Source organism: Erigeron canadensis, chromosome 1, assembly GCF_010389155.1.
Source record: "Erigeron canadensis isolate Cc75 chromosome 1, C_canadensis_v1, whole genome shotgun sequence".
NCBI lineage: Eukaryota > Viridiplantae > Streptophyta > Magnoliopsida > Asterales > Asteraceae > Erigeron > Erigeron canadensis.
This window is the reverse complement of record NC_057761.1, coordinates 33,212,872-33,229,961: the sequence shown is the minus strand read 5'-3', so window position 1 is coordinate 33,229,961 and position 17,090 is coordinate 33,212,872. Positions and strand designations below refer to the sequence as shown.

The window sequence follows — 17,090 nt, the reverse complement described above, 5'->3', positions numbered from 1 at the left end:
AAGGTAAATAAAAGAATAAGAGGGTACATTGTATGTGTCGACAAGGACAAGTTGAAGATGGTGGTGGACTGGCGGTGGTGGTGAGTGGAGGCTGTCAACGGGGGTTGTGTGTTGACAATTTGTTGAAGCAACAATGATTATTCCGATAGAAAGTGACTAACAACCGGAAGTGATGAAAAGGGGGCGGGGGCGGGAGCTGGTGGGGTGGGGGTGAGTGAGTGAGTGGATGAAGTCGACGAGGTGGTGTGGGTGGAGTCCAACAAGTGACGAGTGGTTTTCCGGATAGTGGTGTTCCCGGTGGTGGTGTTAATCGGTAACAAAAGTCAAAATATGGTGAAATAGAAAACTTAACAGATAGAAAAGAGGGAGGGAGAGAGAGAGAAAAAAAAAGGGGGAGGCGGTTGAAATTTGATTCATTCCTTTTGACGTCAAATCTGTCATAATTTTACAATGTCCTATTTGTTTTTTTGTAACAAATGAATACAATTTGGGGGTAGATCGAGGAAAAGGCTTCTGAGGAAAGTTGTATGCTTTCATTTTAAATAAAAAAGGGTATAATTGTCATAATAAAGATTGTAAGTCATGAAATATATATAAATGGATATATATGTATATTTAACTAATAAAATTGGGTATATTTGCAATTTAAAACTTTGAGTGGGGAAATTTGTAATTTTGACACTAGATTTGAGGATATATGCAATTCTCCCTTATATAATTAATATTAACTAAGTAGCCTGAGTCGCCTAGTTTTAGAATCGCGTTTATGTGTATGGGTAAAAAATAGAACCATAAACATTTTCAAAAGAACATGTGGTATTCATTTAAATCAATATAAAAAAATTGGTAAAAAAAATAAAGTCGTCACATATCAAATACTATTCATTTATAAAATAACTTTAAAGAAAAACTCAAAAGTCAAAAGAGAATGAAAAAAATTACAACAAAAAGAAAATTGAATAACATATATGTAAAACAAAATTTTACAGAAAAATAGCTAAAAATTTGTTAAAAACATTATAGAAAACAAAAAATTTAAAACCTGTGAATATACAAATGGACTATTAAAAAAATATAATGTTATAAAAAATGCTACACAAATTATAATGTTACAAAGAAAAAAAAATAGTAAAATACAAGCCAAAAGAGTAAAAAAAATTTAACAAAAGTTTAAAAAAAAAAAAAACTAAATGTATAAAATAAATGTGAAAAAAAAACATAAGTTACAACTCATATATAAAACTTATGGTACAAATATTACAAAATACATGTCATTCCATGAGATATAAATTTTAAGGATATAAAAAGAATAAAAAAAGTAAAAAAAGGCTGCTGGTAAACATTCCTTAAAAAATCAGGATGCTTTATGTAATTTTAGAAAATAAGGGGAAAAAACACACTGTAGCCTAAATTTGAACCAATGACCTTTTGAATACAAGGATGGATGATTACCAATCCTCTATCTTCAGCTTTATTTTATTTTTCTATTTATTAAATATATATTTTATGCAATGTTTGTTGACATAAAAAGACAAAAAAAACACTATTCATAACCTACTGCTTTATTAGAGAAAATAATAGACCAACTAATCAATAGTAAAGATCGCTTAGTTGCTTGAGGGCACACCTAATTTTAATCCGAGTACATTCATATAATAAGCATGTAAATTTTCACTTAGTAATGTAAAACTTGCTTAACCGTTATTAGGACATAAGGGATATATGCTCCACCACTCAAAAACTACGTCCGTCTTTTAAAATAAGACATTATTATTAATTATATTATTTCTATTGAGAATAAATATTTAGTTTTTTTTTTTCATGTTACTTAATTTTGACACTATCATTATATGAAGATATAACATATATATTTTACTAACCATATTTGTTACAAAACATTTCATAAATAATAATTTATTCGTTTTAAACATGTCATTCTTTAACCACTAATTATATCATTATAAAACTTGATCATATGTTTATTTTACATATTACACGAAAAATCTATCTATCTACTATATCAATAAAAAACAATTGTGATGACATAAAATTTTTTAAAAGTTATGTACTCCGATGGATAATTTTAACTAATTATGACATCATTATACTTTATTGATTTAAAAGATCCCTTCTTTTTTAAATATCTCATTAATATAGATTTTTATTAAATGCTCACACTATTATATATGTAATATTTTATTCACCTTAATTTTTCGTTATAATAGGCCGAAAACTATGATGTCTTTTAGGATATGTTATACTTTTTTTGTTTTTTACCACCCGTGTGTGTTTCAAACATGTGTTCACAGCTACACAAGTTTAGTTTCCGTTATAGTTTCGTCGTTTACATAATAATTTATCACAATTTTTCAATTTATTTAACGTTGTTGTTATACATAGTTATACATGATAACAATTTTTAAAGCTACCCGAATAGAATTCGGTTACTTGTAAAGCGTTTATAAGTTAGTCCGGGTTGATTAGCTAGTAGGTTTACTAATATAACATTTACTTTAATTATCTAGTTATAATACGTTCATACGAATACATCTTATCATAATCTTAATTTATACTAAAAGATAATTGATCAAACATCAATAACCAATTAAAACTCCCAATCTCATTAAATTATCAAATTAAACATATGACTTAATTCAATTATTTAAAATCGAACTTAAGTTGTGACCAAAAAAAAATGTCTTTGGTTAAATACAATTATTAAATAAGTTATAACTCTAGATAACTATAACTATTAATAATGTTATTTTTTTGTTATCTATAATCTTTTATAAAACATATCGACTTTCTATTTTAGGAAATTCAACATTTTTTTAATATCCCCAAACTATGCTTAAGTAACTCTAACAAATATATTTAGAATGATTAGTTTTTACACCTTATTATTTTATGTATCTAATCATTGACTTATATTTAGAATGATGATAACCATGGTTAAATGTATTAGCTCCGCATCTCATAAAAATATCCTAAACAGCTTGTATTCATGTTACGACATCTCACGCGTTATAAACCGTTCGTTCCAATGCGTGGACCCTTCTAGTAATCTAATATAATATTATATAATTTTCTCTTTCAGTATATTAACGCTAGTAATAGCAATAAATATGATAAGTGGACATCCAATGCAAAGACAAATTGAAAAATGCCAAAGATTCAGTGAAAATTCACTACGGAACGATAGCAAAATAATTCAACTAACTACCAAGTATGTAAAGTTTCAAAATTTATATAAAGTTAGCATATATAAATCAATTAAATGGACCCATTATTATTACCCCGTATTTTCATTTACATCTTTATTTACGTTTATTTACACAAACGAAAGCAGGTACCCGTGTGTTACGACGGTGAAAAGGTGGGTGTGATAGGTCCTAGAGTGTGATAGCCAAATGACTTAGCCGTACGGGTTTCACCCTCGGATTTAAAAATTCATCGAAAGTATATCGAATGACATCTCTAATGAAAGAACATGAAAATTTAAAAACACCCATATAATTTTTATAATTTATCGATGTATGACTTTTGAGATAAAATATTTTGAATGAATTGGAGGAAGAAATGAATTATGAAGGAGAGAAAAAAAAATGATTGGTTGAGATTTAAGGAGAAAGAAAGGATATTAGATAAATATAGAATTAATATATGAACATTTTAAAAAAATAAATGTTTAAAACTTAAAATGTAAACCATAGACATCTGTTTTATAATATTTACACAAATAAATAACAATAAACAATAATATCTCCCATGTAAAAATAAAATATATTAAAAAAAATTATAAAATAAGATGAGAAAACCAAACTCGTACGAAAATCAAAATCCGTCTTCTTCTTCTTGTTCGTCGTCATCATCATCATATTTCTCTCTCTCATCTTTCACAACCGGAATCTTAATGGCGATGCCGAGAAATCGACGGACAACTTCCCTCCGTGACTCCGATAACCGCCTCACTGACTCCGATAAAATCGAAGGCACCGGTAGTTGGGACGCTATCGAGTGGACCAAAATCGATGTATATATACCATACATACATATATATTATTCATTTATTTATATATCTATATCCCTAACCCTAACCCTAACCCTAGGGTTTTCTATTCCTATTTTACTCAATTTCAATATCATATAAATATATTATTATGTATGTATATGTAAATTGTTTACTAAAATAGAAAATGTATGATTAATTATTGTGTAAATTATTTTGTGGAAATCACAGCAGCCTGTATCAAGGCCTGTTCCTCATGGATTATCTGATTTTTTATATGAAGCTGAGGAGGTTCTCGCTGAGGTCAGACTTTCACTTTTATTTGACCGGTTCATTATGTGTTTATTTTGTAATATAATAATATGTATATGTACATTTATATATATATATACATGATATATAAAACTATCTAGTTTAGTATGAAATTAACTTAGTCGGTGCAATTTCATATGGAATAACGAAATGTATTATGATTTTAGAAACTGTTAGTGATAGTTGCTGTTATGGAATTGTAACCGTATGTATCGAGTAGTAATCAGGTCGTGGAAGTAAGTGATAACGACTCTATCTGCATTTCCCCAAATAAGTGTCCGCAAGCAAAATGCATAAGTTTTCGGATATTTTTACTTGTCGGATTGTGTACTAGCAAGATGACAATGTTACTCTTACGGCTTTACTTATTGTTCGTATTCCTGGAAAATATGTAGCAAAGGTAAATGATAGATTTAAAATATAATTCTGGAAGTGGACACTTATTTTTGGGAGGGAGGGAGTACGTGTTTCATGTCTGTATGTGTACGGTTTTCTATCACTTGCTATCGATAAATTTAATCCGTGGTAAATTTAATATTGATTATGATGCACATGATTTGTTTGGAGTAGGCGTCAGTTGGTTAATATGAGTCTTACAATGTCATATCGAAGGAGTAACAACTGGTTACAATATTTTTGCTTTAATCTGTTATTGAATAGTATCACTTAGTTCAAAAAAATAAAAAGGTAATAGTACTACACTGGGAATTATATGAATGACACATGATGCCATTATCTGGTGTGCAGTTTTCAAGGGCCTTATAATGTGTATTATATAATATTTTAGTTTATCTTATTAAATCAAAGTTTGGTTTAAAGTTTTCTGTCAATGACCATGCTTGGAGTTAATTTTCATGCTAATTTTAATGTCCAATGATGTAAATCCAATTGTGAACTCTAGCATTACCATCTTGATTTCAATGTGAAATAGTTACAAATGTATACGCATAATCACAAAGAGGGATGTAGTTACCATTTCCATCCTGGTGCTTTGTAGAACAACAACAGTACTTGTAATATGTTGGCTGCAACATGTATATGAAACACAGAGAATATATAGCTTAGAGTGTGCTTGTTTTAGTATCACTTTTTACCTTCCTTGTTCTCTATTTCATATTCCATCTTCAGTAGATATGAGGATCGATCTTGTATAGGCTTGCTCTTGAATATATTTCCTCACTGATTTTGTTATGAAAGTGTTTTTCTGAGTTTTTTTTAATTTGCTTATAGGGATATGGCGTTCTTGTTAATACTGATGAAGCCGGTACCTTGTTCGTGACCAATTTTCGTCTTCTTTTTTTGGTAAGTTGTTCATTTTGGTTTTTTCTTTCATTTCTGTTGCACTTGTTTCGCATGGTAGTAGTATCTAATAATCATACTTTCCAATTGGATAGCTAGACATAATATAATTGAACAATCTATGCAAATGTAGAGTTTTAGAGCGTTTTGTCTACACGATAGTGGCCTAGTGGTGGGGGACGTATAGCATAAAACCGGAGGTCAGGGGTTCAAATCCCACCCCATGTTTCACTGATCATAGTGTTACGTGATTTATCTTCCCACATGTCGGCAATGGGACCCCGTCGATGGGGGTCAATAATGGGTCGGCTAATTAAAGAGTACCAGAGCATTTGCTCCGAGAATCAGGGGTGGTTTTGGTTGACTTGAAATGGTTTATGCTGTACTTCTAATTCCTTGGTTTAAAGATCCCAACTAATCTTACTTTATACATACACCTATCATATATCAGGGATGGACCAAAAAAGGTCTATTTTGCTAATGGTCTATATCGAAGAAAAAAATTCTGCATATATCGATTTTCTTGGTTTCTGTGCTTCTTTAGCATATGAAATTTGGTTACATGAGTCATGTGCATCCAAGGGTATATGCAAATTGATTCTATCTGATATCTATTTTCCCCCTTATTTCCAGAGTGAAGGATCCAGGGATATAATCGGACTAGGAACTATACCATTGGCCACCATTGAGAAGTATAATAAGATTGTAAGTTGTGCATTATGTTTATTTAGATTTTTGACTCAACAGCTTTGTGGTATTGTCCTATTCGCTCTTTTATAAACTCCAAGTAGGTTAAAATATGGTTTAATTTTACATCCAGCTGTTACCTTACTATATCATGTGCCTAACAGATGATTATATGTTATTTTAAGCAATTTTCATTCTCTAACGTCAAACATCTGTCTAGATGACAACATTGTCACTCTAACAAAAGTCTACTAGTTTATGGTAGTTATATTGGTGACATTAGTGTTTCATGTCCAAACTCTCTCTTCTTTGATGTTGTCATGTTTCTGGCATGCATCCAAAAGGGTTTGACTTATGATATATTGTGGCCCTTTCATTGAATGTGCTCAGTTGAGAACCATTTGCCCCTAAATCCTTTTTTGTTGCCCCTGAACTATATTATTTAGGAATGTTCCTCAGTCCTGAAACAATAGCTATTATTTTTTGAATAAGATACTGATTTGATATATAATCTATTATGAGGGTGTAGGTAATAAAGCAGCAGTCAGGCCCTAGGCAATCTGAGAAGACACCTGCACGAAGGCTACTTCAGGTCATTGGTATGTTAAAATGCTTCCTCTTTCTTTCTTTTTTTCTTTTTTTTTTTCTTTTTTTTTTGAAAGTCTTATTTAGGAATGCGGTAAATATGCAACATGTCATGTCCGACATCACCCTACTTGTATATTTAAGCTGAATGTTTTTTAGAGGCTTGCTTATTCGCATGCATATCCTTAAAGAATCTTATAAGATGATACTGACATTGCATAGCGAATGTTGATTAGTTGAAGGTTCATGTTTTAAGAGTGGACTAATTGTTGACCTGAAATTATTGTACCATATATTCCAATGGAAAGGACTCATCTGCATTCTGCACACATATTAACTCCAGTATTCCATTTTTTGGTTCTAATGTCCCAGACGAGTGAATATGCTTACACTTTAGTTAGCATTTTATTTTCTGGGTGGGGTGGTGCAAGATTATAATCCTGGTTATCTGTTTTATCTTGACTCTGTTTTCTTATGTATGTGTTTGATTCCAATATCTATCTTGAACATCCTTCAAGAATAGACACATAATCGTATGATTGTATCTATCTTTTCTTAGGTTGATTGTTTGGCAGCCAATGGTAGTCCTGTGATATAGTTGTTAGTTTGTGTGAAATGCATGTGAACTAAGTAATCCACTTGCCCGTGCTTGTTGTTTTGCAGGAAAAGATATGAGGATTATTATATTTGCGTTTCGTCCTCGAACTAAGCAGGTAAGTTATGCTAATGGCTTCATTAAGCCAGTGTATTGATATGCATGTAATATAACTTTTACTAATATCACGTTATTAATTCGAACCTCCTGAGGAGGAGTAATTTATAGCTTTTAAGAAATTTTTGGTTGGTGTTGTGATCTTGTTTCATGTCATATTAACATCTAAAGGTTTAAAAGGTTGGCCCTTATAGAGTTAATCTGTTTTAAGATAATTAGGCAGGATGCTGGAAGACAAGGCCTGTTTCCCGTATGGCGAGTTGATGTAGATATCTTGCTTATTTTGCAGAGACGTGCTGTGTTTGAGGCCTTACTAAGGTGTGCAAGGCCTGCAAGGCTCTGGGATCTATATGCCTTTTCTTCTGGCCCTTCAAGATTCAGTAATATGAGTCCTAGAGTACGGCTACTGAATGAATACACGCGTCTCCTTGGTTTGGAATCACATCATTCACCAGCTAACACCGTCGAAGATGGTTCCTTCACTTTTTCTAATAATTGGTGGAGGATTAGTGACGTCAATGCAAATTATGACATGTGTGCTACTTACCCATCTTCATTACTTTTACCTAAAGCCATTAGGTGAGGCATGTTATATATATACTTCTTGTTTACTTCATGATTGAGCATACCATTTGATCTTGCATTACTAATATACAATCTGTGCACTTTTGATATTTTCAGAGATGAGGATGTGCTACAAGCTTGTAAATTTCGTGCGCGATGTAGATTGCCTGCAATATCTTGGTGTGATACACGTAAGTACTGGATCTTAATGGACACAACACTGATTAGCATTTATAACTTACCCTTATTAGGGTCCGTCTGCATCTGCTAGAAGAATTAACGATGTCGCTGGAACCATCTGTTGACATTCTTTACTGGCTTCTGGATTTAAAATATTTGCATTTGTTTGATATGTAGGCACTGGCGCCGTCCTTGCACGATCATCACAGCCATTAGTTGGCCTGATGATGAATATGAGGAGGTAACGCTAGCTTCTTTTTCCCCCTTATGTTCCTGGAGCACTTCTTGTAGTTGTCGAGTCTCTAAAGTACATCTTGTTTGAGTAAACACGTTAATTTTGATGCAGCAATGCTGACGAGAATTTGGTTGGTGCTCTCTGTACTCAACTTCCCGGTGGCAAGAGAGGACGGAGGTAAAGCCCTACTTTCTCATCCAATATTTTTTCCGACTATCTTGCAATGTGATCTTAGAAATAATCATTGATATAGTTTCACCTATTAGTTTCTCTTTCTTTTCAAACGTTTTTCAGTTTTCAGCATACCTCGCTGATGACCACGTCTTGATAATATTCTAGCACTGGTTCTATTCTTTGGCGCTATATAGTTGTTGCATCGGATGTAAATCTTGTCTAATAAAATGTATATATTATTTCTAGGAAGTTATACATAGCTGACGCCAGACCCCGCAAAAACGCATTGGCAAATGGAGCAATGGGAGGTGGTTCAGAGTCATCTGCCAATTATTTTCAGTCTGAGGTCTGTTAAAGGTTTGAGTTAAATAATGTGTTATCTTGTCATGTTAGTTTTTTCGTTTATATTGTTAACTTCTTGTTGTTCATACATACTTTGTTTAGATTGTATTCTTTGGGATAGATAATATCCATGCCATGAGGGAGAGTCTTGTTCGTCTCAGAGACTACTTGGATACATATGGAACTAAGTCTTCTGATGGAATGTCATCCTTTTTGGTATGAGCTGGTAACTTTAATCCTAAGGATCTAACTTTATCTGGATTATGCGCTTATGATCTCTTATATGTAAATTTTATCCCTTCAGAGAAATGGTGGATGGACATGGGGTGGAGGTAATCTCAGCAGTATGTCTGCTTCTGTATCAACCCTTGGTGACAGTGGTTGGTTAATCCACATCCAAAATGTACTGGCGGGGTCTGCTTGGATTGCTGCTCGTGTTGCAATTGAGTCGGCATCAGTACTGGTTCATTGCAGGTATAAGCTATTATATTATTTCTCTAACTTGATGAACCTTTATATGTGTGTCTTAAGTTTTTGATATCTCAACCAGTAGAGTTCTACAATGTTGTAGCTGAGAGTTTCTACATGCTTGGGTTGTTTTTATATGTTCCATCCACATGGCTGCATGCTGAGGGGTTGGAATATGCTGAGGCATGTTTTTATATTGTGGCTTCTCTTATGTTAAAGCCAGTGACCTCTGAAGATGTGTTAAAAGATTCTTAATTTTTTATATTAATTAGAGCTCATTCAAGGGGTCTTTTAGTTCAAATTTGTGATGGTTACTAAGAGATTGGCCTTGACACGATTATGTCATGTTGTCATTCTGAGCATGTTCCATGCTTTGCTTTATGCAACGTCTTTTTTATAACTTTTGGCCACATCTATGTTTCCGTCTCTCTGCTAGCATTCCCATGATCTTTATGCAATTTATTTCTTGAAAATATGTTATTATTTGTATTCATTAATGCATTGCTTTTGTGAAGGGGTTACTAGTTCTTAAACGTATTCTTTTGCAACATCTATTTGTGTTATACAGTGATGGATGGGACAGAACAACGCAGCTAGTTGCGCTTGCAAGTTTGTTGCTTGATCCATATTATCGCACCATCAAGGGATTTCAGGTAGTTGACCGAAATAGTTATTTACCGCTGATAGTCAAATAACTGCCAAAGTGCCAATGTTGTGTTTTTAATTGAGACATAGTAATAATGTTGTCACATTGGTAAAAGAAGTATTCTTGTTCCCTATTTGTATGCAGGCTCTTGTGGAAAAGGATTGGCTTGCTTTTGGGCATCCATTTTCAGACCGAGCTGGAATGCCAAGCTTTTCTGGGAGTGGTATGGAGTTACCGAGGCAATCTTCGAGCTCTAACTTCCCATCATCACCTATGCGCCAATCACAAGGATCATTTCCATCTCAATCTCCAGTGTCTTCTCAGACACAAACTTCAAACAATTATTCTCCAATATTTCTACAGGTGGGTCTTTTTTATCTTAGGCATTAGGTTTTAGAAAAATAAGCTCCTTGTTAAGCTTGGCATGTGCCACTATAGTACTTTACAAGTTTTTTGTTGGTTTTAACAAGTGCCATTTATGTTTTCATTTGACAGTGGGTTGATTGCGTCTCCCAGTTGTTGCGAATGTACCCGTTTGCATTTGAGTTCTCTTCGGTATGGTTTTCATTCACGGACTGTATTTTTTTTAAAAGATTTTTTTGCCTTTTTTATTCTCTTCAAACTGTAATAATTATTGTGTTTGCCCCTTTTCTGGCAGGCTTTTTTGGTTGATTTTCTAGATTGTATGCTTTCTTGTCGATTTGGGAACTTCTTGTGCAATAGGTAAGCATAACATTAAGCTTATATGCTAAAGGTGGCAGTTTCAACCTTTTTCCTTCTGAATGGATTGATCAGATCATGTTTTGTATTTAACCGATCAAATATGTCAAGTGGGTAAAATCTGTCCACAGTTATCTTTAATTTATAAAACCTTCATCATTTTTTCAATGCTGTGACAGACTAATAACTAATTGTGATTATAAACAAAATTGTTATGTCTCCACCCAACCTGGTCATGCCAGAAAAATGCTTGTTTTTACTCTCTACCAAAGCCGCCTATCCTGTCACTTCTATTATATATACTGAAAAGAGGGTTACTAATTTGTTCCGATGATTCTGGTTCTACAACTTACTGTTGGCAGACATTGTTATCTAACAGTTTTTTACCTAAAAACTTGCATCTTAAATTCAGCGAGAAAGAAAGAGAACAATACGGTGTTTCTGATGCATGTGGATGTTTGTGGATGTATTTGGATGATATGCGTGCTTCAGGGGGAAGTTCTCATGTGCACTATAACCTCTTCTATGATGCGACTAAACATGATGGTCCTTTGTTGCCGCCAGCTGCTGCTTTAGCCCCAACATTATGGCCACAATTTCATCTTAGGTGGTCTTGTCCTTCAGAAGCTCAAGCTGGAGAGGTTGAAGCTCAGTGTAGGAATCTCGTGGAGAAAATTTCTGAACTTCAAAAGGTAATCGATCAATTTTACAGCTTTTATGGTTTTTCTTGTGAGATTACGGAACCTACAAATTGTATAGTTAAATATAGAAACAAATACATATCTTGAGTTCCTGCAAACTGTGACATGTAGAGATGGCAAAATGGTGGGCTGGCGATTGGTTCAAGTCAAATTTGAGTAGCTCTGTATATGGGTTGGGTTTGGTTGAGTTGACCTGCAGCATTGTCTCTTGTAAATGAAGTATTGGAATACTTAGTGTGATTAATATGATTGAAAGCTGTGTATAACTGCAGCGACATACTTTTATCTATATATAATAGTTTAGAAGGTTCTATACATTAAACTGGACTTTGGGCAGCTTTGAACCTGCTCATTATTTTAGCTAATTGATTTGCCAAAAATATCGTTATAAATAGTTAATGCATCTGATTATGATTAGACAATTACATTTTGTTTTTGTTAAGGACAACTTAGAATATCTAAATACAATGTTTAAGAGGTATTTTGCCATAAAAGTGTTGCAACTATTGACCCGTTGTCATTTTGGCCAATTATACTGTTTTACATCCTTGAGTCGTTAGAAGTAAAACAGTGACCCCGTTATCAACCAATTCATTAATACATGGGTTGAAATTGCCACTTTTGCTCTTTTAGTTATGCGTCCTCAATATTTTAATTTATTTATTGATATTATAAACAGTCAAAAGAAGTGGCTGAAAGGAAAGCCCGAGAAGCAATTGCAACAATGGAAGCTCTGAAATCCGAGATACGCAACGAGAAACAGATAAGCAGCTCGGCCATGAATTCAGCAAGAAAAGCCAATAGGGAAAATGATATCATAAAACGGGCAATACAGTCTCTCGGGTGTAACATTCACGTATCTGGAAATGATGACTGTACAATTAACATTGAAAACAATATAGATATACCAGAGAGAATTACCTCATCTCCTTCAACAAGAGAAATGGGAGTTAGTCCACTCTCGTATGATGAAAAGACGGATATGTCCATTTCGGTTACCTTATCCCCTGATAATGATGAGGTTTCTGGGAACCCGATCCTTCGGGTTTGTGAAAATTTGTGCCCACAGCGGACACGAGAGGGAGGGTGTAAGTGGCCTGATGCTGGTTGTGCTCAACTCGAGAGCCAATTTGTAGGATTGAGAGCTAATTATGATGCTTTTGATCGGCTATCTATCTATGATAGCTATTTCCAGCCTGAATGACAAACTCGTGGGCTCTTTGAGAAATAGTAGTAGTACGGTTCTAACGTCCGGCATGTTGTACAGTCTGAGCTTCTTCTCAAATCTAATATACAACTTAGACGGGAAAACTTGTCACATTATGTTTGATACAGTTTGATTTTAGGAATGTACAGGGGGGAGCATAGGTTGGGGTTTGGGCGAGTTAGCATGGGCATACAGGTTTCGGGTGTGGTTGAGTCGGGTTGTGTAACCATTGTTGCAAATGAGGTGGTTTATGTTCTTGTAATGCTGTTATAATTTTAGAGGTGGTTCTTGTGTACAAATTCTTGGTAGATGTATTGTTTATGAAAGAGATGTAAAAATAGGCTGATTTACATTACTGATCAATTTTGTGGTTAATGAAAGCTAATGAAAGTGCTGGTTTTAAGCCAGGGATGTGTATGTTATTTTTTATGTTTATTTTGGGTGAAGGGGGTATATTAATATACAAAAAAATTCCCATGAGTCAACATACTGAAGAGTTAAGGACATGACCCAGAATTACCCTTTTGGCCAAACTAGAGTAACTCTATACAAAACTTAACCAATACAGAACGACCAATTCTCCCAAACCAATTTATAAACCAGTAAAATAGAAAGATCTAAAGTAGCCATCTTTTAAAATCCTTCTTTCCCAGGGCTATAAACGAGCCGGGATTGAGCTCTCCAGTGTTTGAGCTTGTATCCGAGCAAAGATTTCCGCTTCGTTTTTGGCTGCTATTAGAGAGCTCTAACTCTGTGGCTGGATAGGACAATTTTTAAGCACATTAGATATAAAAAATTTATGATATGAAAAAATATTTTAATTTTTAAGCACATTAGATATGAAAATTTTTTGGTTCATGGTGGGGTGGGATCGTGTGCTAGACACAGGGGCGGACTTACTAACAAATGAGTATCCTCCAAAGATAGATACCAATGTTAGCTTTTCGGTTTTCACAATAGGAATAGTGTAAACACACGTATTGAAAGGATATCGCATACTCTAATATGATTTAACTAAAATTCTTCACTGCTATGTCATGACCCAAAATCTTCTGATAAAAGGATACTGCAACAAGAAGATAAATAATGATGCAATAAAGCATTTTCAGCTTTAATTCTAATGTTTTTACTAAAAGTCATATGTTGTGAAATATGCTTTAATCTAGGATTCCTTCAGCTGCTAGGGAACTCTCCAATTAGATGCTAGCCAAACTAGAGCACATAAAGCTTGAAGGCATTGTATGAAGCTGCCTCCACAAAGTCTTCACCACAAATTCTTCAACGCATGATGTATTTGTTCAAACCTCCAAATACTCTATTCTCCATACTTCACTTATGGGATCCATCAAGGATGTAGGTTACCGAAAATCAAAAGTATCTATGTGAGAATGTACAAGTGTATTCCTTATTTTAATTACATGTCAAATTACAATGTGGGTGTACACATAGACATTGCATAGGGTTGTATCACTTCAAGTAGTCTCACTTGTTTGGTTAAGAAGGTAGTCATTGCATACCACAATGTAACTTCATTTGGTACTATATGTCTCTATGTAATTTCCTTTGTTTAGTATAATTTAAATTTGGGGCAACATAAAGAAAAGGAAACAGTGAAGCATAGGACCCAATATTGGATTTATGTATTGAAGGACCCCCAAGGTCTATACAGGCTTAGATACAAAGAGTATGTTCATGTGCCATATTGCAACGTGAAGTTAATTGAACATTGACGGCATCATATACAGCTACTCGTCAGGTTCAGTGGCTGCTTCTGCTTGTGGTGGTGGTGGTGGCGGTGGTGAATCTTCAATGGATGGTTTCTTGTTGACTCTTCGCTCCTTCCATCTTGCCAACACCCACTTCAAAATGAAAAATCCTCCAATCGCATACACCTGAATTCAAGCATGACATGCATAAGTTACACCTTACACGTGTTCTAGGCCTAAATACAAGAAATTATATTTTGGCCTGGTTCGGAGCTGCCTTGTTATTCTGATCAGCTAGGAACCTGGCCAATAATCCATGTTACTTACATGTGTGTGCATGATAATTTCTTGAAAAGTTAAGATACAATTTTATTTATTTATTACCAATCTACCAACATCCTAGAGGTAGCATTGTGGCAAATTGAAAAAGTTAGAGAGGGATATAATTTATAACAGGTTCAAGTCGTTATTAGTATGGACCTAAACAGACAAGGCCACTTTGATTGATCCACAAACCTGTTTTGTCCATTTATAAAGAAGACTATACTTGCTTAAAGTGTAAATTATGATTACAATAACAATATCAATAAGATAGTGATCTGAAACTTGATTAAAAAAAAAAAAAAAACTATCTAAGAGGTTACTTCTAACCTTTGACTCCTTTATCTGACCTGGGTAAGATACCCCAACAAAATCAACTCTTTCATTTTTATTTTTTACAGGGAGGTGATTTCACTAACCGTTATTACTGCAAAAACAGCATTTACATTTCTTTTAACATCTTTACCTTCGCACCACCTTGACCCTTAATCAACTCAAATGTGTAAACAGGTCGAAACTCAAATTTAGTTTATTCGATTAATTTCTGGGCTCATACAAGCAACAAAGAAACCGGTGGCAAATCCATTCACGAATGAAAAGATAGTTCTAAAACACCCAACTAGAGAAATAAAAAGTTAAAAACTGTGTAAAATTTAAAGTAGAGCATATTGAGTGTGTCCAAAATAAAGACAGCACATGTAGGCACACACATGAAAAAAATGCATCCTCACTATATGCCTCCCTAATCTCCAATGCACATGTTCCAAGCACACAAAAGTTATCTATTATCCACACCCTATGCTTACTATTGAATTCCCACTTTGATTTATTTACAATCAAACAATTTCATTTCATTTTATTCATTTAGGAACCACTTTGTTGCCTAAATAATAATCAGATAATTATCCTCATTCTATCTTCTACAAATATAATCATAACATCATTAGAAAAATATATACACAAAGTAATTTATATAAACAATATAATAAACGAATAATTATTCGGGAATTTATTCAAAATTAACTAAAGGTACTTTTAAGGACTTAATTGTAAAGTAGAACCTAATAGACTAAATACAATACAAGGATCAAATTGATAATAAGAAAACTGTAAATTACTAAAAATATAAACTATATATAAATATAAAATATATGTATATGTATATGTTTATGTGTGTGTGTGTGTGTGTGTATATACCTGCCAAAGAACAGCAGGATTGGTATCCTGCTCAATCTCAGCAGGTTCAAGTTTCACCGGAGCAACACTAGTAGTCTGATTATCAGGAAATTTGACGGCCACCGGTTTCTGAACCTCCGCCACTTCGTCGCTACGAGGACCGGCGGATTCAGCTTTCTTCGACGACGGCGGCGGCGGCGGTGGAAAACGGAAGTTAAAAAGTTGAGTGAACTTGGAGATGATTGAAGAAAGCGGATTCGGAGCTTCGTTTTCCGCCATTGATTTTTGAAGAAAACGTCTACTGTGTGTGTGAGAGAGAGAGAAAACGGTGTGGTGTGGTTTGAAGTTACGTAACGGAGCTTACTATAGGAAGTGTGTGTATTTGTGTGTCAATTTGGTGAAGTTAGCAAGGAAAGGAAAAGGGCGTTAGTTTGTGTGGCACTTGTGATTTGTGACGCGTGTAATACACGACAGTGTAGTGTAGAGTTGTAGACGTAGTATAGCCGTATAGGCTTGTTTTTGTTGTTGGGTTTGGCCCGTTTTTTGTTATGTTTGCTAGCTTAGAGGCCCAATTAGGAAACAGGGCTAAAGCTTAAAGTGCATGTAATGGATTTTCGCCCTTTTTTTTTATTGTATAAAACTGCACGTTTGGTTCACAGAATATTTTTGAAAGGAATGAAATATGTCAAAGGAATTAGATTCTGAAGAAATGGAATTTGACGAAATGTTTTTGATTTTTTAAAGATTTAAGTGAGGGATAGAATGAAATTCCTTCCCCCATCTCCAAGGAATGGAGATTCCATCAAATGAGGGAATGTTTACATTCCAACAGAATGTGATTCCTCTATCTTTAACCAACCAAACACATTAAGGAATGGAATTTAATTTCAATTCCATTAGATTTCATCAAATTCTGTTAACCAAACGCGAGAGAGTATGAGACTCAAAATGTTGATTTGATATAGAGAATTTTCTAACTGTAAAAAGTTCACGAAATATGTGTTAATATATCTAGGGGTGTTCATGGTCCAAGAACCGGACCGAAC

The 17,090-nt window shown here is 34.0% G+C and overlaps 2 protein-coding genes across 5 annotated transcripts; one reads left to right on the top strand and one right to left on the bottom strand.

Annotated features, from left to right (window-relative positions):
- The first annotated feature begins 3,834 nt into the window (after positions 1-3,834).
- Positions 3,835-13,248, top strand: LOC122584724 (phosphatidylinositol-3-phosphatase myotubularin-1-like). 4 transcript variants are annotated; one of them, XM_043756774.1, is made up of 19 exons: positions 3,835-4,033; positions 4,244-4,312; positions 5,552-5,623; positions 6,254-6,325; positions 6,837-6,906; positions 7,556-7,605; positions 7,894-8,183; positions 8,286-8,359; positions 8,526-8,589; positions 8,695-8,760; positions 9,004-9,103; positions 9,202-9,315; positions 9,404-9,573; positions 10,136-10,220; positions 10,358-10,576; positions 10,709-10,768; positions 10,872-10,936; positions 11,346-11,625; positions 12,314-13,248. In XM_043756774.1, exons 1-19 carry the CDS (start codon positions 3,914-3,916, stop codon positions 12,836-12,838), a joined length of 2,565 nt encoding a protein of 854 aa, XP_043612709.1. In that variant the 5' UTR covers positions 3,835-3,913; the 3' UTR covers positions 12,839-13,248. The 4 variants fall into 4 exon arrangements, with proteins under 4 accessions (XP_043612709.1, XP_043612708.1, XP_043612710.1 ...); XM_043756773.1 differs by having other exon boundaries at positions 4,241-4,312; XM_043756775.1 differs by lacking the exon at positions 6,254-6,325 and having other exon boundaries at positions 4,241-4,312.
- Positions 13,249-14,459: 1,211 nt separating this feature from the next.
- On the bottom strand, positions 14,460-16,460 carry LOC122609202 (heavy metal-associated isoprenylated plant protein 7-like). The gene is made up of 2 exons (XM_043782262.1): positions 16,066-16,460; positions 14,460-14,733 (listed from the first exon to the last, which is right to left on the bottom strand). Exons 1-2 carry the CDS (start codon positions 16,321-16,323, stop codon positions 14,587-14,589), a joined length of 405 nt encoding a protein of 134 aa, XP_043638197.1. The 5' UTR covers positions 16,324-16,460; the 3' UTR covers positions 14,460-14,586.
- Positions 16,461-17,090: the final 630 nt, after the last annotated feature.